This window comes from Phocoena sinus, chromosome 1 (assembly GCF_008692025.1).
Source record: "Phocoena sinus isolate mPhoSin1 chromosome 1, mPhoSin1.pri, whole genome shotgun sequence".
Taxonomy (NCBI): Eukaryota; Metazoa; Chordata; class Mammalia; order Artiodactyla; family Phocoenidae; genus Phocoena; species Phocoena sinus.
Window position 1 is genome coordinate 159,079,794 of NC_045763.1, and position 24,462 is coordinate 159,104,255.

The window sequence follows — 24,462 nt, forward strand, 5'->3', positions numbered from 1 at the left end:
ACTCTCCCAGAGCCTTACCAAGAAGCAAGGTTATGTAAGTAATGCAAAAGAAAAGTAATTAATGTGTCTTAAGAGTATTTAGCTTTAGTTAACCACAAATGGATTAGCTGATATATTTGTCTATATTTGAACAGATGCTGCATTATCTGTATTACTATAACTTTATTTTTTAAATCTTGAGAAGTGATAGTACAAATACCCACCCCACCCTGACCCCAACTCTTGTCCTCCTTCAGGAATTTCTTAGCAATATCATGGACCTATTTTTTCTTCCTATAAATTTTTGGAATTGGTTTGTCAAATTCTACAAAAAACTTAGCTGGGATTTTTATAATTTGTCTAAATATTTTAATCAATTTGGGGTGTCTTTCTACTCCTGAATAATATATAACTCTCCATTGACTTAGGTCTTTTTACATGTCTGCCAATAAGATTTTGTAATTTTTAATAAAGGTTCCAGGACATTTTTATTAGACTTATTCCTAGGTACGCTTTTTTTTTTCTATTATAAATAGTCAAAAATTTTAAATTACAATTTCTAACCAGTTATTCCTGTTGTATAGAATACAATTTACTTTTGAATGTTGATTTTTGCATTCAGCAACATTGCTAAACTCTTATATTGTGATAATTTATGTATATATTCTCTTGGAATTAAAGAAAATCAGATTACTTGCAACTAATGATGATTTTGTTTTTCTTTCTGATAAGTATGGCTTCCATTCCTTTTATTCTTACTGCATGTCTAGAACATCAAATACAATGTTTCTTAGAAGGGTGGTAGCAGGTCTCCTTATTTTATTCCTGATCTTAAAAGGAAGACTCTCATCATTTCACTATTTGTATAATATTTGTTACAGGTTATGAGTTAAACTTTACCTGGTTAAGGAAGTTCCCTTTTATTCCAAGGTGGCTGTGGATTTTTTTATGAATTGGTGCTGAAATTTATTCAAAGTTTTTTTCTCTTCCACATAAAAGTTCATATGGTTTTTCTCTTTTACTATGTTAATCTGATGGATAATAGTTATTAATATATCCATATTAAACTAACCTTGTGTTTCTGGAATAAGCCAACTTGGTCTTGATGAATTAACTTTCATATACATTAATAGATTCCATTTGCTAATATTATTTAATTTTTTGTGTGTGCGAATATACATGAGTGAGATTGGCCTGTGGTTTTACTCCTCTTGTACTATCCTTTTCCTCTTTTGATATCAAGGCTATGCTAGATTCATCATGTAAGTTAGGATGAGTTGTTCTTTTCTGTTCTCTGAGAGATTTTGTATAAGATTGGAAATACATGTTCCTTGAATATTTGATGGAAACTTGCATAGAAATCTAGCTGGACCTGGAGTTTTTGAGTGTGTGTGGGGGGAAATTTTATAACTATTAACTCAATTTCTTTAATGGTTAAAATCCTATTTTGGAATTCTAATTCTTATAAAATCCATTTTTGTAGTATTTTATTTCCAGGAATTCATCCATGTCTTCAGTTAGCAATTTTAGTATCAATTTTAATGTCACAAAGTTGTCCATAATATCGTCTTATATTTGTTTAATCTCTGAAGTAATTGTAGGTATGCCTCTCTTTTATCATTTCTAATATTTTTATTTGTGCCTTCCTTCTATTTCCTTGTTCTTCTTCCTAGAGATATTTCTATTTTATTAGTCTTTTCAAAGAACCATCTTTTGGCTTTATTGAGCGTTTGTATTGTTGTCTATTTTATCTCAATTTGTTTTTTACATTATTTCTTTTTTTGAGTTTGTTTTTCTAAAATTTTTGAATTAGTTATTTAGCCTACTAGGCTTAAAACTTCCTTTTCTTTCGAATGTATGTGTTTAAGGAAATAAAATTTCTTCTAAGTACCTCTATAGCTGCATCAACAAATAGTGGAATATCTCATAATTGTAATTTTTCATTATTGCTCATAAATAATTGTCTAGTAACTGCTACAATTTCTTTGAGCAATGAGTTGTTTAGAAATGCATTTTTAAATTTACAGACATGAGCCTTTTAAATTATTGTTTTGTTATTGAATTCTAACCTAATTGTATTGTGATCACAAAAGTTTTAGAATCAAATCTTTGGCTTAGCATGTAGTCAAATTTTATAAATTTCTCGTGTGTACCTAAAGAAAATATATTTTCCTATTGTTGGATGAAGTATGCTATTTATGTCCAGTAGATCAGGTGTGTTAAGTGTACTGTTCAAAGTCTTGTGTACTTATTTGACTCATTGTTGACTTGATATTGGCTAAAATTTCCCACTATAATGGTAGATACGTCACTTTTCCTTGTAGGTATGTAAATTTTTGCTTTTTATTTTGAGTTTATCTTTTAGGTGCATATAACTTTAGAATTATTAAGATTTTTTGAAGAATTGAGACTTTGTTTATAGTGACCTTGTTTCTCACTTGTAATGCTTTTCAACTTATGTTCTGTTTTATATTAATATGTTCATGTATCTTTAACCTTTGATTTTCAAGGCCTTAGAATTATTTTTCATTGACTTTTGGCTTCTTCTATTGCAGTTGAGAAGTCTGCTCTCTGTCTAATGGTTTTTCCTTCTCTAGGTAATCATTATTTTCTCTGTAGCTGTTTTAAGAAGTTCAACCTTACCTATTGAGCTATACAACCTTTGCTATTGTAAGTTTCTTTATATTTATCCTACTTTTGATTTATTATAGTTCCTGAATCTGAAGATTAAAACCTTTCATCAATTCTGAAAATTCAGTTACTATCTTTTCAAATCCTGGTTTTCTCTCATTCTCTTTCTTCTTTCTTTTTAAATTTCCATAATAGAAACATGCCACCATTTCATTCTGTCCTTCCTGATGCTTCAAATCTTTTCATATTTCCTATCTTTTTATTTCCCGTGACTCATTCTAGACTATTTTTTCAAATGTTTCTTTCAGTTTTCTAGTTCTCTCATCATCTGTGTTTAAAATTTTTAATTACTAAAATCCTACTATCTAGAGGAAAGTACCATTGTATACTATATTCTACCATTTCTGCATTATTGCATCCATAACTGGCTGTGTAATCTGTTGGGTGCAGTACAAAATGAATATGGAGGGCCTCTAGTTCAAAAGCCAAGGGAAAAATACCGTTAAAAGTATTAAATATAGGGGCTTCCCTGGTGGCGCAGTGGTTGAGGGTCCGCCTGCCAATGCAGGGGACACAGGTTTGTGCCCCTGTCCGGGAGGATCCCACATGCCGTGGAGTGGCTGGGCCTGTGAGCCATGGCCACGGAGCCTGCACATCCGGAGCCTATGCTCTGCAATGGGAGAGGCCACAACAGTGAGAGGCCCGCGTACCGCCAAAAAAAAAAAAAAAAAAAAGAAAAGTATTAAATATAAAGCTTTTCCTTTCTTCTGTGGTTACTCTCTACCCATCATGGCACTTTTTATTTGGAATATAATGCCATGCTCCCTTGGACATGAGAATACTCTTCGGTCAAGTACAAACTCATATAGTCACCAGGTTTAGCACATGTACAGCCCACTAGCTGCTCAGTTTTCCCTCTCAACAGTCATTGGACTGACATATAATACTTCAGCCAGGGGTGGGGTCTGAAGAAGTCAAACCAGACATCTTCCCTTACAGTGGACCTACCACCTCAACCCATAGCTGATAGGCAACCCCCAAGGATATTGCAACCTCTGCACTGTGACACCCTTGGTACCTGGATTGGGGGTGGGTAAGAAGCTCATCCCTGCCTAGATGAGACCGCCACCAGCCACACCATAATTTTGCTAGCTGGGGTTCGGGGAGGACAATTGCTGGCATGCCTTACTTCAAGATGTCACAGTACTTAAATACCCTATGCTGACCCTCCTCATACCTGAGCCCAGAACTAGTTTTCAGGACAAGGAGTGAGAAGGAAAGGCCAGGCAGGACCCAAGGTGCCAGGGCATAATGAGTGGGTGGCCAAGAGCCTGTCCCATGGGGAAGATAAGTAATAGGAGACAGTACTGCATGAGCCAAACCTCCAAGTGCATGCTTCATTTTCCTATCATACTTCACATACAAGCCACAAGTTCAAAGATACATTTATTAAGAATTTCAAGACAGAGACTGCAAAGCATTAAACCTCAAGTACAAGGCCCTGCTGAGCATTGCCTCTCTTCCCTGGGCTTTCCTAACCTATTGACTCTGCCCACAAAGCAGAATTCTGACCCGAGGGAAGAGAATTCATGGATCAGGTACTGTATTAGCATCTAGACTCTCTTGCTTTATTCTCTCTCCCCTAGGGTTAGAATACAGAAAAGGAAGGGAGAAGAATCCAAGGGGTCATGCTCAAATTATCATCTTTTTCAAATTCACTGTAACAATGTTCTGCTTCATCAGTCTATCCCAGTACTCTCTGACTGCTATCTGTCTATCCACTTAAACTGCTTTGGCAATGTTACTGAAAGTTTAATGTGATTTTTTTAGTCCTTTTACTGTTTGATTTCTGTACCACATTTAATGCTGGGTATCACTTATTTCTTCTTAAAACTCTCTCATTCCTTCACTAACCTAATACCAGTATCTTCTCTGTCTTTCTTTTTATTATACATTATTGTTAATTATAGTCACCATGCTGTACATTAGATCCCCAGAACTTATTCATCTGCTTCCTTTGCTGTGCAGAAACATTTTAGTTTAATGTATTCTCACTTCTTGATTTTTACTTTTGTTGCTTGTGCTTTTGATGTCATATCCAAAAACTCATTACTAAGCCTGATATCAAAGAGATTCTTCCCTATGTTTTCTTCTAGGAGTTTCACAGTTTCGGTATAATATTTAAGTTCTCAGTCCATTTTGAGTTGATTTTTTAAAAATTTATTTATTTTTGGCTGTGTTGGGTCTTTGTTGCTGTGTGTGGGCTTTCTTTAGTTGTGGCGAGTGGGGGCTACTCTGTTGTGGTGTGTGGGCTTCTCATTGCGGTGGCTTCTCTTGTTGTGGAGCATGGGCTCTAGGTATGTGGGCTTCAGTAGTTGTGTCTTGTGGGCTCTAGAGCGCAGGCTCAGTAGTTGTGATGCATGGGCTTAGTTGCTTCACGGCACTGTGGGATCTTCCCAGACAAGGGCTCGAACCCTTGTTCCCTGCATTGGCAGGCAGATTCTTAACGACTATGCTACCAGGGAAGTCCTTGAGTTGATCTTTTGAGTGGTATAAGGTAAGGATCCAGTTTCATTGTTTTGCATATGGATATCCAATTTTTCCAACACTATCTCTTCAAGATTATTCTTTGCCCATATCTTGTTCTTGGTGCCCTTGTCAAACATTAGTTGCCCATATTTGTGAGGGTTTAATTCTGGGCCCTTATTCTGTTCCATTGCTCCATGTATCTATTTTAATGCCAGTACCATACCGTTTTGATTACTATAGATTTGTATTGTACTTTGAAATCAGGAAATGTGATGCCTCTGGCTTTGTTCTTTCTCAAGATTGCTTTGATTCCTTGGGGTCTTTGGGGTTCCATATGTATTTCAGAATTGTTTCTTCTTTTCCTGTGAAAATTCCGTTGGATATTTGATACGAATTTCATTGACTCTATACAAGGTTTTGGGTAGTATGAACATTTTAACAATATTAACTCTTCCAATCCATGAACATGGGATATTTTTCCATTTATTTAAGTGTTCCTCAGTTTCTTTCATCAATGTCTTATAATTTTTGGAATATAGATCTTTCACTTCCATGGTTAAATTTATTCCTATGTATTTTATTATTTGTGTTGCTATTGTTGCTTTATTTCTTTTTCAGATAGTTTATCATTAGTATATAGAAATGCAACTGATTTCTGCATGTTGATTTTGTATGCTGCAATTTTCCTGAATTTACTGATTAGTTCTAACAATTTTGGGGTGGACTCTAGGATTTTCTATATACAAGATTACATCATCAACAGAGACAATTTTACTTCTTTCTTTCCAATTCAGGTGTTTATTTTTCTTTTTCTTGCCTGATTGCTTTCTCTAGGACTTCAGTTATTATGTTGAATAGAAATGGTGAGAATGAGTGCCCTTGTCTTGTTCCTGACCTTAAAGGAAAAGCTTTCAACCTTTCATGACTGAGTAGATGTTAGCTGTGGTGTGTCATATCTTGCCTTTATTATGATGAAGTATGTTCCTTCTATATCCAATTTGTTGAGGGTTTTTATCAATCAAGGATAATGTATTTTGTCAAATGCTCTTTCTGCATGTATTGAGAAGATCAAATGATTTTTATCTTTCAGTCTATTAATGTGGTTATCACATTGATTTATTTTCATATATTGCATTCCAGGGACAAATCTCACTTGATCATCGTGTATGATCCTTTTAATATGCTGTTGAATTTGGTTTGCTAGTATGTCACTGAGAATTTTTGGATCTGTATTCATCAGGGATGTTGGCCTGTAGTTTTCTTTTCTTGTAGTGCCTTTATCTGGTTTTGATATTGGAGTAATGTTGCACTTGCAAAAAGAGTTTTGAAATACCCATTCCTCTTCAGTTTTTTGGAAGAGTTTGGAAAGAATTGGTATCAATTCTTCTTTAAATGCTTGGTAGAATTCACCGATGAAGCCATCAAATACTGGGCTTTTTCTTGGGTGGGAGATTTTTGCTTACTGATTCAAGCTCCTGACTCATGATTGGTTTGTCTGATACTCTGCTTCTTCATGATTTATTCTTGGTAGGTCATATATTTTTAGGAATTTATCCATTTCTACTAGATCATCCAATATTTTGGCCTATAATTGTTCATAGTAGTCTTTTATGATTTAAAAAATAATTTCTGTAGAATTGGTAGTGATTTTCTCATTTTCATTTCTGATTTCAGTAATTTGAGTCTTTCTTTTTTCATAGGTAGTCTAGCTAAAGTTTTGCCAATTTTGTTTATCTTTTTAAAAAATTCTTAGTTTTATTCTTTTTTCTTTTTGGGGGCTCATTTATTTCTGTTCTATTTCACTGTTATTTCTTCTCCTTTGCTAACTTTGAATTTAGTTTCTTTCTCTTTTTTTTTTCTATTTTCTTCAGGTATAAAGTTATATTGTTTATTTGAGGTCTTTCTTTTCTCTGAGTGTGGGCATTTATCACTATAAATATCCCTTCTTGACTTGAACTTTTATTGCTCCATCCCATAAGTTTTGTTATGTTGTGTTTTTATTTTCATTGTTTTAAGATATTTTTTGATTTTCCTTTTTTATTTCATCTTTGACCCATTGGTTGTTCAGAAGTGTGTTGTTTAATTTACACATATTTGTGAATTTTCTAGTATTCCCTCTGTTATTGACCTAGTTTAATACCATGGTATGAAAAGATGAAGAAAAATCAGAAAAGACACTTGGTATGATTTCAATCTTTTAAAATTTGCTAAGACTTGTTTTTACCTCACATTTGATCTATCCTGAAGAATGTTCCATGTGTGCTTGAGAAGACTGTGCATTCTGCTGTTGGATGGAATGTTCTTTAGGCCCATTTGGTGTAAAGTATAGTTCAAGTACAACATTCCTTTATTGATTTTCTGTCTAGATGATCTATCCATTGTTGAAAATGGAATCCTCTACTATTATTATATTGTTGTGTATTTCTCCTTTTAGATCTGTTAGTTTTTGCTTAATATATTAGGTGCTCTGATGTTGGGTGCATATATATTTACAATTGTTATTTCCTCTTGAATAATTGGTTTTATTATATATTGAATTTCTTTGTCTCTTGTTACACTTTTTTACTTAAAATCTATTTTTCCTGATGTAAGTATAGCTATCCCTGCTCTTTTTTTGGTTTTCATTTACCTGGAATATATTTTACCATCCCTTCACTTTGAGCCTGTATATGTCCTTGAAGCTGAGGTGAGTCTTTTATAGGCAGCATATAGTTGGGTCTTGTTTTTTTTTATCCATGCAGCCACTGTATGCCTTTTGATTGGAGAATTTTATCCACTTACATTTAAAGTAATTTTTTTAAGATAAGGACTTGTTAATGCTGCTTTATTAATTACGTTCTGGCTCTTTTGTATCCCTTTGTTCCTTTCTTCCTCTCTTGCTGTTCTTTTGTGAATTGATGATTTTCCATAGTGGTATTCTTTTACTCCCTTCTATTCATCTTGTATGTATCTACTATAACTGGTGTGTGTGTGGTTGAAACATCTTATAGATATAACAGATTGTCTTTTCTTTTTCTATTGAAATATAGTTGATACACAATATTGTGTTTCAGGTGTACAACAAAATGATTTAATTTTATGTACATATATTTTTTTCAGATTATTTTCCATTATAGGTTATTAGTAGATTTTGAATATAGTTCCCTGTGCTATACAGTAAATCCTTGTTGCTTATCTTATTTTATGTATAGTAGTTTGTATACATTAATCCCATACTCCTAATTTATACCTGCTTCCCATTCCCCTTTGGTAACCATAAGTTTATTTTCTATGTCTGTGAGTTAGTTTCTGTTTTGTATATAGATTCACTTTATTGTTTTATAGATTCCACATATAAGTGGAATATAATATTTGTCTTTCTCTGACTTACTTCACTAAGTGTAATATTCTCTAGGTCCATCCATTATTGCTGCAAATGGCAATAATTCATTCATTTTATGGCTGAGTGATATTCCATTGTATATATGTACCACATCTTCTTTATCCATTCCTCTGTTGGTGGACATTTAGGTTGCTTCCATGTATTGGCTATTGTAAATAGTGCTGCTATGAACATTGGGGTGCATGTATCAAATTAGAGTCTTTTCTGGATATATACCCAGGAGTGGGATAGCTGGATCATATGGTAACTCTGTTTTTGGTTTTTCAAGGAACTTCCATATTGTTTTCCATAGTGGCTGCACCAATTTGTATTCCCACCAACAATTTAGAAGGGTTACCTTTCCTCCACACCCTCTCCAGCATTTATTAACTGTAGGCTTTTGATGATAGCCATTCTGACCAGCATAAGGTGATACTTCATTGTGGTTTTGATTTGCATTTCTCTTAATAATTAGCAGCATTCAGCCTCTTTTATGTGCCTGTTGGCCATCTCTATGTCTTCTTTGGAGAAATGTCTATTTAGAGGTCTTTTGCCCAACTTTTGATTGGGTTGTTTGTTTTTATTATATTGAGTTGTATGAACCACTTGTATATTTTGGATATTAACCCTTTCTCAGTTGCATCATTTGCAAATATTTCTCCCTTTCCATAGGTTGTCTTTTCATTTTGTTGATGGTTTCCTTTGCTGCGCAATAGCTTTTAAGTTTAATTGGGTCCCATTTGTTTATTTTTGCTTTTATTTCTTTTGCCTTGGGGGACTGATCTAAGAAAACATTGGTACAATTTATGTCAGAGAATGTTCTGCCTATGTTCTCTTCTAGGAGTTTTATGATGTACTATTTTATATTTAGGTCTTTAAACCATTCTCAGGTATTTTTTGTTAGTATGGTGTGAGGGAGTGTTCTAATTTCATTGATTTACATGTAGCTGTCCAGCTTTCCCAATACCACTTGTTGAAGAAACTGCCTTTTCACCATTATATATTCTTGCCTCCTTTGTTACAGATTTATTTGACCATAGGTGTGTGGGTTTGTTTCTGAGATCTCTGTTCTGATCCACTGATCTACACATCTGTTTTTGTGCCAATACCACATGTTTTGATTATGTAGCTTTGTAGGATAGTCTGAAGTCTGAGGGTTATGCCTCCAGCTTTGTTCTTTTTCCTCAGGATTACTTTGGCAATTCTGGGTCTTTTGTAGTTCCATATAAGCTTTAGGATTATTTGTTCTAGTTCTGTGAAAAAATGTCATGGGTATTTTGATAAGGATTGCACTAAATCTGTAGATTGCTTTGGGTAGTATGGCCATTTTAACAATAGTAACTCTTCCCATCCAAGAGCCTGGGCTATCTTTCCATTTCTTTAAATTATCTTCAATTTACTTTATCAGTGTTTTTTTTGTTTTGTTTTGTTTTTTGCGGTACGCAGGCCTCTCACTGTTGTGGCCTCTCCTGTTGCAGAGCACAGGCTCTGGACGCACAGGCTCAGCGGCCATGGCTCACGGACCTAGCCGCTCTGCGGCATGTGGGATCTTCCCTGACCGGTGCACGAACCCGTGTCCCCTGCATTGGCAGGCGGACTGTCAACCACTGCACCACCAGGGAAGCCCTATCAGTGTTTTATAGTTTTCAATTTATAGATTTTTCACCTCCTTTGTTAAGTTTGTTCCTATTTTTTTGAATGAGATTTTTCAATAGGATTGTTTTTTTTACTTTCTCTTTCTGATATTTCATTGTTAGTATAAAAATGCAACAGATTTCTATATATTAATCTTTTATCTGGCTACCTTGCTGAATTCATTTATTAGTTCTAATAATTTTTGTGTGGAGACTTTAGGGTTCTCTATATAGAGTATCATGTCATCTACAGATAGTGATAGTTTTACTTCTTCCCTTCCAATTTGGATATCTTTTATGTCTCTTTTCTGATTGCTGTGGGTAGGACATCCAATACTATGTTGAAGAGAAATGGTGAATGTGGGGATCCTTGTCTTGTTGCAGATTTTAGTGGGAAGGGTTTCAGCTTTTCAGCATTGAGCATTATGTTGGCTGTGGGTTTGTCATAAGTGGCTTTTATTATATTGAGATATGTTCTACATATACCCACTTTGGTGAGAGTTTTTATCTTGAATGGATGTTGAATTTTGTCAAATGCTTTCTCTGTGTCTGTTGAGATGATCATGTGGTTTTTATCTTTACTTTTCTAAATGAGGTGGCTGTGTTGCTGCCTGGGAGCAGGGCTGCCAGATTTGGCACTAAGCTGTGGTGTGGAGTGGATGGAGCCAGGGCACTCTGACTGGCTCCTTGCCATTATACTCCTGTCCAGGGCCTGTCCACCCGAGATTTAGAGCCTAGCCCCACGTTCTTGTGGTGCAGCCCTGTGTGCACATTGACAGTGTCTGCTACATCTGGACTCACCACCACTGTGTACACATGCTGATAATGGGCTCTGAGGCTCCCCTAGTCATACCCCATGTTCTTCAGTTGTCTCTGCTTAGCTAGAGTCCTCTTCCAGGGCCTGTCTGCCCAAGATTCAGTGCTTGTCCACTCTGTATTCTTGTGACGTCACCCAGTGTGCCCACTGACATCTGCCAGGTTTGATCTGCTGCTCCCATGTGTGCGCTGACAGTTATCTCTGCAGTTCTGCCCAGATCATACCCAAGGCTTCCCATCTGTCTCTGCATAGGTAGAATGAATCTTTGCTAGAGTTTGCACCAGGCAGTGGTGTACAGAGAGCAGGGCAAGGGTGTTTGCCCCTTCAGGCTGGGAAGTGCAGCAAGGCAGCAGCCACCAGTGCAAGTCTCTCCTCCTTGATTGTTAGCAAGCCAGCATGTGTGCACTCCTTGCGAGCAGAGTCTAGGCTTCTCCAGTCCTTCTGTCTGTCTCAGTGGATTTCCCAGCAGGTAAGTGGGCTCCCTAGGACAGCCAGTGAGGACCTTCTCTTCCTTACAGATACCTTCCATGGGTACCGGTCCTGACCTGATGTGCTGTTTTTTTTCTGTCCTACCCAGTTATGTGGAGATCTTTCTTGCAGTTTTGGTTGTTAGGAGATCTTCCGCCAGTTTTCAGTTAGTTTTCTGTGAGACTTGTTCCACATGTAGATGTATTTTTTGATGTGTTTGTGAAGGAAGGTGAGCTCCACATCCTCGTACTCTGTTATCTTGATCCCTCTCCAAAATCTATAACAGATTATTTCAAGCTAATAACTACTTATCTTCTATTGCATACAAAACCTCTACCCTTTTACTATCCCTCCATATTTTATGTTTTTGATGTCACAATTTACATCTCTTTATATTCTGTTTCTACTAACAAATTATTGTTGCCATAACTGTTTTAATACATTTTGCCCTTTAACATTTATGCTAGAGGTAAGTGGTTAACACATCACCTTATTAAAATATTAACATATTCTTAGTCTGACTATATACTTGCCTTCACTGGTGTGTTGGATATTTTCATATGTTTTCATTTTACTAATTAAAGGCCTTTCATTTTGGCTTTAAGAACTTTTCAGCATTTCTTGTGAGACAGATCTTGTGATGATGAACTTCCTCAGCTTTTGTTTGTTTGGGAAAAGCTTTATCTTGCATTCATTTTGAAGGACAAATTACCTGGGTAAAGTGTTCTTGACAGAGTTTTTTTTTTTCCTTGCAGCACTTTGAATATATCTCCCCTGGCCTGCTCTCCCCTGGCCTGCGAAGTTTTTCCTAGAAATCCACTGTTAACCTTATGGAGTTTCCCTTTTTGAGAGAACTTTTTTCTCTTGCTGCTTTTAAAATTTTCTTTTTTGTCTTTAATTTTATAGAGTTCCATCTTAATGGTCTTGGAAAAGATCATTTGAGATTGAAATCTTGGGATGACCTGTTAGCTTCATGAACTTTGATGTCAAATCTCTCCCCAGGTTTGGGAAACTCTCAGCTATTACACATTTTTGATAAGCCTCTGCCTCTTTCTCCCTGTCTTTTCCTTGTGGGACTCCAATGATGCATAGATTGTTTCTCTTAATGATGTCCTATAAATCTCATAGGCTTTTGTCATTCCTTTTTATTCTTTTTGCTCTTCTGACTAGATAATTTCAAAAGATCTGTCTTTGAGTTCACTGACTATTTCTTCTGCTTGTTCCAGTCTGCTGTTGAAGCTCTCTTATAAATTCTTCACTGCAGTCATTGTATTCCTCAGGGCCACAATTTGTTTCTTCCTTATGTTTTCTACCTCTTTGTTGAACTTCTCATTTTGTTCTAGTATTGTTTTTCTAATTTCATTAAATTGCTTGTCTTTGTTCTCTCATAACTCTCTGAGCATCTTTAGAACCCTATTTTGAATTCTTTATCAGGCTATTTGTGTATATATATCCATTTCCTTAGGGGTAATTGCTGGAGTTTGCTATATTCCTTAAGTGGTGTCATGTTTCCCTGATTCTTCATGGTCCCTGTAGCCTGTGTAGGTGTCTGCACATTTGAAGTCACCACTTCCAGTTGTCACAGACTGACTTCATTAAGAAAAGACCTTCACCTGTGGTTGTGCATGCTGGAGCATGCTGTGACTGCAGGTCTAGTGGTGTGGGGGGCCATGTGCAGGGGCAAGTGGTGGTTCTGGATCCAGTGGGGCATGTTTCATCAGCTCAGGCCACTGGGGTCCAAAACATCAAGAATTGCATTGTGTTTACCAAATGCTGCAGGGTGACCAGGGTGACTGCAAGGGCTATGATAGTCCTCAGCAGTGCTTCCAGGTCCAGTAGCTAGGGACCAAAGCAGGCAGCACTGGTGGCCCAAGCCAGTACTGTGCACATGCTCAGCTGCAGGGGTTAGTTTTAGGTGCCTGTGTACTGGCAGGGGATTTTTTTTTTATAAACTTCATACTTTCTGAACTTTGGGCACATTTGCCTGTCAGGATTTATAGTACGTTTTTTCAGTGGCTTTCTCATATAACAGATTGAACATACAAAATAGTATTTTCATTATGCGGTCTCAGAAACTCACTGCATGCACATTTACTGATTCCCCAAACATCTTCATTTTGTTTTGTACCTAATAATGTATTAAGCACTATGCACAAATGAAAACACAGTCCTGAGTCATTGACTTTTAGAGATTATATGATTTTAAAAATATAGATATCTTTAAAGTGACAATAATTACTTTCTAAAAAACATATAACTAAACATACAAGTGAATGTTGCTCCTTTCAGAAAATTTACACTGGAAGGCTGATAAATGAAGCATTTGCAGTGCTAATTGATAAATTTGGTTTTGACATAAATTAAAACATGTAAACTCTGTAGAATTCTTTTTTGGGGAGACCATGCTGTGTGGCATGCAGGATTTTAGTTCCCTGACCAGGGATTGAACCTGCATCCCCTGCATTGGAAGCATGGAGTCCAGACCATCAGGGAAGTCCCTAAACTCTATAGACTTTTTAATGTGCATTGATCATGTCAAATTTTTAAAGAAGATTAATCATGCAACTTTGGCTATGTGAGCTTACAGTATTATTAAGAAAATATATAGATTCATGCCCCTCAGCCTTTTGTTGACAACACATGAGGATCAATAATTATATTTAATTATTGACCTGAGTTTTTTTAACATTTAGCATTTAATCATTTATATATCTGTGATGGAATATAAAGAGAATACTCAAAGATTTATAAACATGTATGTTGAAAGTAGAATATTCAAACTAATATTTAACATGCTGTTTACTAAAATATGATTTCTCTTTTTCCCAACAGAAATTTCACTAACAATTTAACCGAGGTAAATCTTTTTAAAGTTTCTGTATATCTCTCATATATTATACTATATTATTTCCATCTTATCTTCCATACTTACTAGAAGAGGAATTTTCTAAACTAATTTTCAATAAAATTAGCTTAGAGCAGTGGTTACTCAAGTTATAGACTAAGATCCCCTAGGTCTTCACAGACCTTTTTAGAAGGTCCACGAGGTCTGTGCTTTTCTAGCTACATATCTGTGTGAGGATAGATTTCCCCCCATATACTTCCATCAAAATAACATATACCAACAGCTTGAATGTATGAGCACAGATGATAAGCCAGCTCTCCTCTATTAAGGCAGATATTAAAGAGATTTTACAATGTAAAATGTAAAAACCCAATCTTCTTACTATTTTTTATCTTGGAAAATAATTATTTTTCATAGAAATATGTTATTTAATATTAATATGTAATAGGTCTATCATAAATTTTAAAATAAATTAATAAATATCTTTAAATATTGTCAATTTTAATTTGTTATATGGTAATAAATATTGATAGAGCTAACCCACATAAAACAACAGCTCTGTGGGATTCTCAATAATTTTTAAGCCTATGAAGGGATTTTGAGATCCAAAAGTTTTGACATGTGGATTGAAGGCTGATTAGAAGTATGACAGAGAGATATATTCAAAAATTTGAAAATTGAAATAAGGTGGTAATATTTGGAAACTTAAGCTCTATAAATATTTTCAATTTCTCAACATAGTGATTTAGTGGAAAGAAGAGGCAGAAAAATAAGAAGAAGAAATAAACTTGCTATATTGGATCAAGATGGCTGAATGAGCTCATGTGTTCATATGTATCCCTATCCCAGTCCCAGTTGACATTATAGGATTATTTATTAAGTCTATAACTATAACAGTGAAAAAAAGGAAGAAAGAGTATTATCCATGGATAAGGAATTTTAAGACAGAAAATAGAGAGAAACTTCTAAAAGTAGAATACCTATTACAGGCCCAAATAATGCAGAATAGCCTCCATCTCACTCAAAACATACAGAAATGCCTTTACAAAATACGTATGTATAATATTAGTGTAGACTTTTACATTAATATTGGTACGCATGTGTATAGAATTTAAAAGCAAGTAAAGGAGTTTACTAGTTGTCAGAAGTAACTAAAGAACTAAAATCCAGAGTTAGAGAAGAGTGAATTCTGAAGTAAGGTTATTAGACAGAATATAAGCCCTAGTAGACAAAGGGTGATGTTTTAACATGTGTGTGGGAATAGAAACTGAAGCCTCCAACCTATGGGAGAGGGAGGAGCTGAAACTAACCTCCCTACATGAAGCTAGGATTTATGAAAGGTCTGTAAAATGAGAACTAGTAAGGCTTCACTCACTGTCTTAGAGTAGTTTCAAATAAATGATACATCCTTTTGGGGGCCGTAAATGGACAAGGAGTTACCTTCACAGAGTTTCAGGTGGATGCCCAAGTTAAACACCTCTCAAGAGGTTGGGGAATCTAGAGCCGAGTGGTAAACACAAAAATACAAGCAGTGAAACACATAGGGCACAGGCAGAGGTGATTATAAAATCCATTTCATAACCAAGGGTGTATAGGACTCTCATAGAAAATAAACCCTCTGAAAATAATCTCAAAATAAAAGCTATAGACCACAAAAAAAGACAAAACTGCTTGGAATAGACACACACATAAACTTTCTCACACATATGGAGAAAGTTCATACTTTTCAAAACTAAAGATGAGAACCATCTGAAAGATGATTAAATCCATATTTTAAACGGTCACAAAGGTAAAAGAAGGGATAAAAACAAAGAAAACAAGAATGAGGATTGTGCATAATTGTACAACATTGAAAATATCCTGTATAAATGTCTTAAGATGAAAAAATAGGCATCTAAAAACAAAAATTCAGGTTAAATAGAAGACTACATACAGTTGAGAAAATTGCAGAATTAGTGATTTGGAATGGGAATCATGCAGAATGCAGAACATAAAAATGAAAAAATGGAAAAGCATCGATGAACTATGAACATGCAGCCTGCGAAAAGGAGACCCCAAACACAGTAAGTTAAACAAAATGAGAATACAGAGAAATATGCAGCAGATGAAGGAGCAAGGTAAAAACCCACCAGACCAAACGAATGAAGAAGAAATAGGCAGTCTACCTGAAAAAGAATTCAGAGTAATGATAGAAAAGATGATCCAAAATCTCAGAAATAGAATGGAGAAAATACAAGAAACGTTTAACAAGGACCTAGAATAACTACAGAGCAAACAATGATGAACAACACAATAATGAACTTAAAAATACTATTCAAGGAAGCCATACCAGAATAACTGAGGGAGAAGAATGGATAAGTGAGCTGGAAGACAAAATGGTGGAAATGACTACTGAGGAGCAGAATAAAGAAAAAACAATGAAAAGAATTAAAGAGAATCTCAGAGTCCTCTGGGACAACACTAAACGCACCAACATTCAAATGATAGGGGTCCCAGAAGAAGAAGAGAAAAAGAAAGGGACTGAGACAATATTTGAAGAGATTATAGTTGAAAACTTCCCTACCATGGGAAAGGAAATAATCAAGTCCAGGAAGCGAACAGAGTCCCATACAGGATAAATCCAAGGAGAAATAAACCAAGACACCTATTAACCAAATGATCAAAATTAAATACAAAGAAAAATATTAAAAAGCAGCAATGAAAAAGCAACAAATAACATACAAGGGAATCCCCATAAGGTTAACAGCTGATCTTTCAGCAAAACTCTGCAAGCCAGGAGAGAGTGGCAGGACATATTTAAAATGATGAAAGGGAAAAACCTGAAATCAAGATTACTCTAGCCAGCAAGGATCTCATTCAGATTCAATGGAGAAATCAAAAGCTTTACAGACAAGCAAAAGTTAAGACAATTCACCACCAAACCAGCTTTACAACAAATGCTAAAGAAACTTCTCTAGGCAGGAAACACAAGAAGAAACAGACCTACAAAAACAAACCCAAAACAATTTAAAAAATAGTAATAGGAACATACATATCGATAACTACCTTAAATGAAAATGGATTAAATGCTCCAAGCAAAAGACATAGACTGGCTGAATGGATACAAAAACAAGACCCATATATATGCTGTCTACAAGAGACCCACTTCAGACCTAGGGACACACACAGACTGAAAGTGAGGGGATGGAAAAAGATATTGCATGCAAATGGAAATCAAAATAAAGCTGGAGTAACAAAACTCATATCACACAAAATAGACTGTAAAATAAAGACTATTACAATAGACAATGAAGGAAACTACATAATGATCAAAGGATCAATCCAAGAGGAAGATACACCAATTGTAAATATTTATGCACCCAACGTAGGTGCACCTCAATACATAAGGCAAATGCTAACAGCCACATAAGGGGAAATTGACAGTACCACAATAATAGGGGACTTTAACACGCCACTTACACCAGTGGACAGATCGTCCAAACAGAAAATAAATAAGGAAACACAAGCTTTAAATGGCACATTAGACCAGATGGGCTTAATTGATATTTATAGGACATTCCATCCAAAAACAACAGAATACACTTCTCAAGTGCACATGGAACATTCTCCAGGATAGATCATATCTTGAGTCACAAATCACGCCTAGGTAAATTAAAGAAAATTGAAATCGTATCAAGTATCTTTTCTGACCACAAGGCTATGAGACTAGATATCAATTTCAGAAAAAAACTGTAAAATATACAAACACATAGAGGCTAAACAGTATGCTACTAAATAACCAAGAGATCACTGAAGAAATCAAAGAGGAAATCCAAAAATACTTAGAAACAAATGACACTGAAAACACGATGACCCAAAATCTATGGGATGCAGCAAAAGCAGTTCTAAGAGGGAAGTTTTTTGCAATGCAATCTTATCTCAAGAAACAAGAGAAATCTCAAATAAACAACCTAACCTTACACGTAAAGCAATTAGAGAAAGAAGACCAACAACAAAAAACCCAAAGTTAGCAGAAGGAAAGAAATCATAAAGATCAGATCAGAAATAAATGAAAAAGAGATGAAGAAATAATAGCAAAGATCAATAAAACTAAAAGTTGGTTCTTTGAGAAGATAACCAAAATTGATAAGCCATTAGCTAGACTCATCAAGAAAAAAAGGGAGAAGATTCAAATCAACAGAATTAGAAATGAAAAAGGAGAAGTAACAACTGACACTGCAGAAATACAAAGGATCATGACACACTACTACAAGCAACTCTATGCCAACAAAATGGACAACCTGGAAGAAATGGACAAATTCTTAGAAAACTACAGCCTTCCAAGACTGAACCAGGAAGAAATAGAAAATATGAACAGACCAATCACTAGCACTGAAACTGAGCTGTGCTTAAAAAACTTCCAACAAAGAAGAGCCCAGGACCAGATGGCTTCAAAGGTGAATTCTAGCAAACATTTAGAGAAGAGCTAACACCTATCCTTCTCAAACTCTTCCAAAATATAGTGGAGGGAAGAATACTAGCAAACTCGTTCTACGAGGCCACCATCACCCTGATACCAACACCAGACAAAGATGTCACAAAGAAAGAAAACTACTGGCTAATATCACTAATGAACATAGATGAATAAATCCTCAACAAAATACCAGAAAACAGAATCCAGCAGCACATTAAAAGGATCATACACCATGATCAAGTGGGGTTTATCCCAGGAATGCAAGGATTCTTCTATATAGGCAAGTCAATGTGATACACCATATTAACAAATTGAAGGATAAAAACCAAATGATAATATCAATAGACATAGAAAAAGCTTTCAACAGAATTCAACATGCATTTATGATAAAAACTCTCCTGAAAGTGGGCATAGAGGGAACCTACCTCAACATAACAAAGGCTATATATGACAAACCCACAGCAAGCATCATACTCAGTGGTAAAAAACTGAAAGCATTTCCTCTAAGATCAGGAAACAGACAAGGTTGCCCAGTCTCACCACTATTATTCAACATAGTTTTGGAAATTCTAGTCACGGCAGTCAGAGAAGAATAAGAAATAAAAGGAATCCAAATCATAAAAGAAGAAGTAAAACTGTCACTGTTTGCAGATGACATGATAGTATACATAGAAAATCCTAAAAATGCAACCAGAAAACTACTAGAGCTAATCAATGAATCTGGTAAAGTAGCAGGATACAAAATTAATGTACAAAAATCTCTTGCATTCCTATACACTAACAACAAAAAATCTGAAAGAGAAATTAAGGAAACAATCCCAGTTACCACTGCAACAAAAAGAATAAAATACCTAGGAATAAACCTACCTAAGAAGACAAAAGACCTGTATGCAGAAAACTATAAGACACTGATGAAAGAAATCAAAGATGATACAAATAGATGGAGAGATATTCCATGTTCTTGAATTGGAAGAATAAACATTGTGAAAATGACTGTACTACCCAAAGCAATCTACAGACTCAATGCAATCCCTATCAAACTACCAATGGCATTTTTCACAGAACAAGAACAAAAAATTTCACAATTTGTATGGAAACACAAAAGACCCCAAACAGCCAAAGCAATTTTGAGAAAGAAAATGGAGCTGGAAGAATCAGGCTCCCTGACTTCAGACTATACTACAAAGCTACAGTAATCAAGACAGTATAGTACTGGCACAAAAACAGAAATATAGATCAATGGAACAGGATAGAAACCCAGAGATAAACCCATGCACGTATGGTCACTTTATCTTTGTTAAATGAGGCAAGAATATACAATGGAGAAAAGAAAACCTCTTCAATAAGTGGAGCTGCAAAAACTGGTCAGCTACATGTAAAAGAATGAAATTAGAACACTTCCTAACACGATACACAAAAATAAACTCAAAATGTATTAAAGACGTAAAAGTAAGGCCAGACACTATAAAACTCGTGGAGGAAAACATAGGCAGCACTCTATGAAATAAATCACAGCAAGATCCTTTTGACCCACCTCCTAGAGTAATGGAAATAAAAGCAAAAATAAACAAATGGGACCTAATGAAACTTCAAAGCTTTTGCACAGCAAAGGAAGCCATAAACAATACAAAGAGACAACCCTCAGAATGGGAGAAAATATTTGCAAATGAAACAAGTGACAAAAGAATTAATCTCCAAATATACAAGCAGCTCAATATCAAATAAAAAAAAACCCAATCTAAAAATGGGTGGAAGACCTAAATAGACATTTCTCCAAATAAGATATACAGATTGTCAACAAACACATGAAAGGATGCTCAACATGATAAATCATTAGAGAAATGCAAGTCAAAACCACAATGAGGGGCTTCCCTCGTGGCGCAGTGGTTGAGAGTCCACCTGCCAATGCCGGGGACACGGGTTCGTGCCCTGGTCTGGGAGGATCCCACATGCCGCGGAGCGGCTGGGCCCATGAGCCATGGCCACTGAGCCTGCACGTCCAGAGCCTGTGCTTTGCAATGGGAGAGACCACAACACTGAGAGGCCCGCGTACCGCTAAACAAAACAAAACAAAACCACAATAAGGTATCACGTCACATGGGTCAGAATGGCTATCATCAAAAAATCTACAAACAAAAACTGCTGGAGAGGGTGTGGAGAAAAGGGAACCCTCTTGCGCTGTTGGTGGGAATGTAAATTGATACAGCCACTATAGAGAACAGTATGGAGGTTCCTTAAAAAACTAAAAATAGAACTACCATACGACCCAGCAATCCCACTACTGGGCATATACCCTGAGAAAACCATCATTCAAAAAGAGACATGTACCATAATGTTCACTGCCGCACTATTTACAATAGCCAGGACATGGAAGCAACCTAAGTGTCCATCGACAGTTGAATGGATAAAGAAGATGTGGCACATATATGCAATGGAATATTACTCAGCCATAAAAAGAAATTAAATTGAGTTATTTGTAGGGATGTGGATGGACCTAGAGCCTGTCATCCAGAGTGAAGTAAGTCAGAAAGAGTACAACAAATACCATATGCTAACACATATATATGGAATGTAAAAGAAAAAATAACGGTTCTGATGAACCTAGGGGCAGGACAGGAATAAAGATGTAGACGTAGAGAATGGACTTGATGACAAGTGGAGGGGGTGTTGGGGAAGCTGGGACAAAGTGAGTAGCATGGACATATATACACTACCAAATATAAAATAGATAGCTAATGGGAAGCAGCTGAATAGCACAGGCAAATCAACTCCATGCTTTGTGACCACCTAGAGGGATGGGATAGGGAGGGTGGGAGGGAGGCTCAAGAGGGAGGGGATATGGGGATATATGTATACATATAGCTGATTTACTTTGTTATACAGTGCAAACTAACACAACATTGTAAAGCAATTATAGTCCAATAAAGATGTAAAAAAAAATTAAATATTCAACAACCATTTCTAATAAAAACACTAAGCAAAACAAGTTTAGAAGGAAACTGCTTCATTCTAATAAAAAAATTTACTTCCCAAATAACTAACAGTAATTGTTATAAATTATGAGATATTTCTAATTCAATTAAAATCAGGAACTGAACAAATATGCTCATAATCACCATTATTATTTAATATTGTATTGAACATAATAGTGTAAGTAATAAATTAAGAAAAAGAAGTGTACAATATTATAAATTCATGATAGCAATACAGACTATAAAATACTTAAGAATAAATATAAGAAGACACAGAACCTGTATCAAGAACCACACTGAAATTTTGTCTAATGGCTTAAAAAAGATGTTTTTTAAAGTTTCTAACTGGACACCAGAGTCCAATTTTTGATTGAAAAAATATCTTAAAGTTTATATGGAATAATATAGTAAAATAAGATGTCTTCTTGGAAGAAAACAAAAGTAGAATCCTTGCTTACACCACATACAAAAAAAAAAAGTTCCCTTGGCATATAAGACAAATGTAAAACAGAAAACCCTGGGTGGTTGGCAGGAGAATCTTGAAGCTGTACTATATGGAATCAAGGGAAATCTTATTCAAGATTGGAAACCAGAATCTATGAATAAAGAGTAGTCATAACTGAAAATGTTAAAATTAAAAACTTTATCACAGAAGTGCCATAAACAAAGTCAACTTAGACAACAAATAGTTATGAAGAAATTTTACAACATAGATGAGAGTACACAGCTAATATCCCTAGTGTTGAAAAGAGATGGAGGGCTGTAAATTTTGAGAAATGATTCTACATTATCTTACACATATTCGACAACTTATACTCAAGAGTATAAGTATATACTCTAAGTATATACTTAGCAATTCTACTCCTAAGTATATACTCAAGAGAAACTCTTGCACTCATGCCTCAAGAGACATTTTCAAAAATGCTGGGTGGTGGGATGAATTGGGAGTTTGGGATTGACATATATACACTACTATGTATAAAATAGGTAACTAATGAGAACCTACTGTATAGCACAGGGAACTCTACTTGGTGTTCTGTGGTGACCTAAATGGGAAGGAAGTCCAAAAAAGAGGGGATATATATATATATATATATATATATATATATATATATATAGCTGATTCACTTTGCTATACAGCAGAAACTGACACAGCAGTGTAAAGCAACTATACTCCAACAAAAAAAGAGGAAAAAAATGCTCATAGTAGAATTGCTCATAAAATTCATCCATCCCAAACAGAAGGAATCCAAATGCCCATTAACATAAAAATTGAAAAATTGTGGTATTTTCACATAATGGAATTTTAAATAGTAATGAAAACGAATGAGCTCAGTTGTGAGCAGTAACATGAATAAATCCTAGTTACATAATCTTGAAAGGAAAAAGTAAGCAGGCCCTAGGGGGTTATGTGTGGGCTGATCAAGTTCAAAAAACTATCATTATATTAATGAAAAACCAACACAGAATTCAGGAAGGTGAGTACCTCTGGGCAGAAACAGGGAACCTGAAAAGGGAGGAATGTATAAGTAAATGAAAGATATTTGTAAGATTCTAGGTCTCGAGTTGGATGGTGGGTTCTTAGTTTTCATTTTACTAATTTACAATTTAAATAATTGCATAAAAGAGGGTCATGCCAATAACGATAGTGTGTCATGGACTGAGGATCGTGATTATTCTAATAATGTGTCTGTATACCTAAAGTCCAAACAAAACAAAGAGCTCTTACAAATGATAAGAATATGGTAAGTGCCAATAGAAGAATGTAAAGAAGCTATGTACACAAAAGCAAATCTAACAAACATGAAAATATGCTGAATTTCACTTCATCTCAAGAAAATTCAAATTAACAATGAAGTGTCACACTCATCACACTAATAAAACTTGAGCAAGGGAAAATAACTATTGCTAGAGGGGATCTGGGCAAAAGGGTACACTCAAACATTGCTGGTGGAAAGTGTGAGTTAGAGCCTTATTCACATTTTTGGATAGCAATATGGAAACATCTATTAAAATTAAAAATATATATACCATTTGGATCAATAATCCCACTCCTGGGAATCTACTCCACAGAAATAAAACTTCTAGTATATACGGCTGTATGGAAAAAGATCTATATTTTGCAGCATTGTAATAGTGGTAAAGCAAAACAAAACAAAACAAAACTGGAGCCACAGTAAATCTCCATTATTAGAGACATTGATCTGTAAATTACAGTATAAGCACATCATAGAATATCGTTCAGGCATTATAAGTGTTGACTGGGAATTTCAATGATGTATACTTGAGTGAAAAAAAGGGAGAATGTGGGAAGTGTGTATAATGTGATCCAATTTTGTTTTTAAAAAAGAACGTCTTAAGATGCCTCTTTTAAAAAATATATGTACGCATGTATTTGTGTTTGTCTCTGCAAATGCATAGCATGGAAAAAAATAACAAAAAGTAAATACTAGTTGTTAACTCAAATTACATAGGTTGAGAGAAGATTAATATAGGTAAAGGGAATATAAAAGGGAGGAAGGGAGGGAGGGAGGGAGGCAGGAAGGGCAGCCATATATAGGGACAATATAGAATCTAAGGCAAACAGATTTAATAAGATAAAGAGGAATGCCATATAATTATAAAAGTAATAAAGTTTTCATATGTACATATATATGTCTATGTTACCACCACACAGATCAAGATATAGAACATATAGAACATTCTTTATGTTAAAAACTTCTACAAATTAATAAATAAAAGACTAAAAGCCAGATAGAAAATGAGCAAAGGA

General features: G+C 35.3%; 1 protein-coding gene across 1 annotated transcript in view; it reads left to right on the top strand.

The window, feature by feature from the left end:
• The window catches only part of CATSPERE (catsper channel auxiliary subunit epsilon), a 261,504-nt gene that overhangs the window by 46,844 nt on the left and 190,198 nt on the right, over nt 1-24,462 (top strand). The window contains exon 6 of the mRNA XM_032606338.1: nt 14,252-14,276. Coding sequence (XP_032462229.1) covers nt 14,252-14,276 — 25 coding nt within the window. The remainder of the gene's footprint in view (nt 1-14,251; nt 14,277-24,462) is intronic.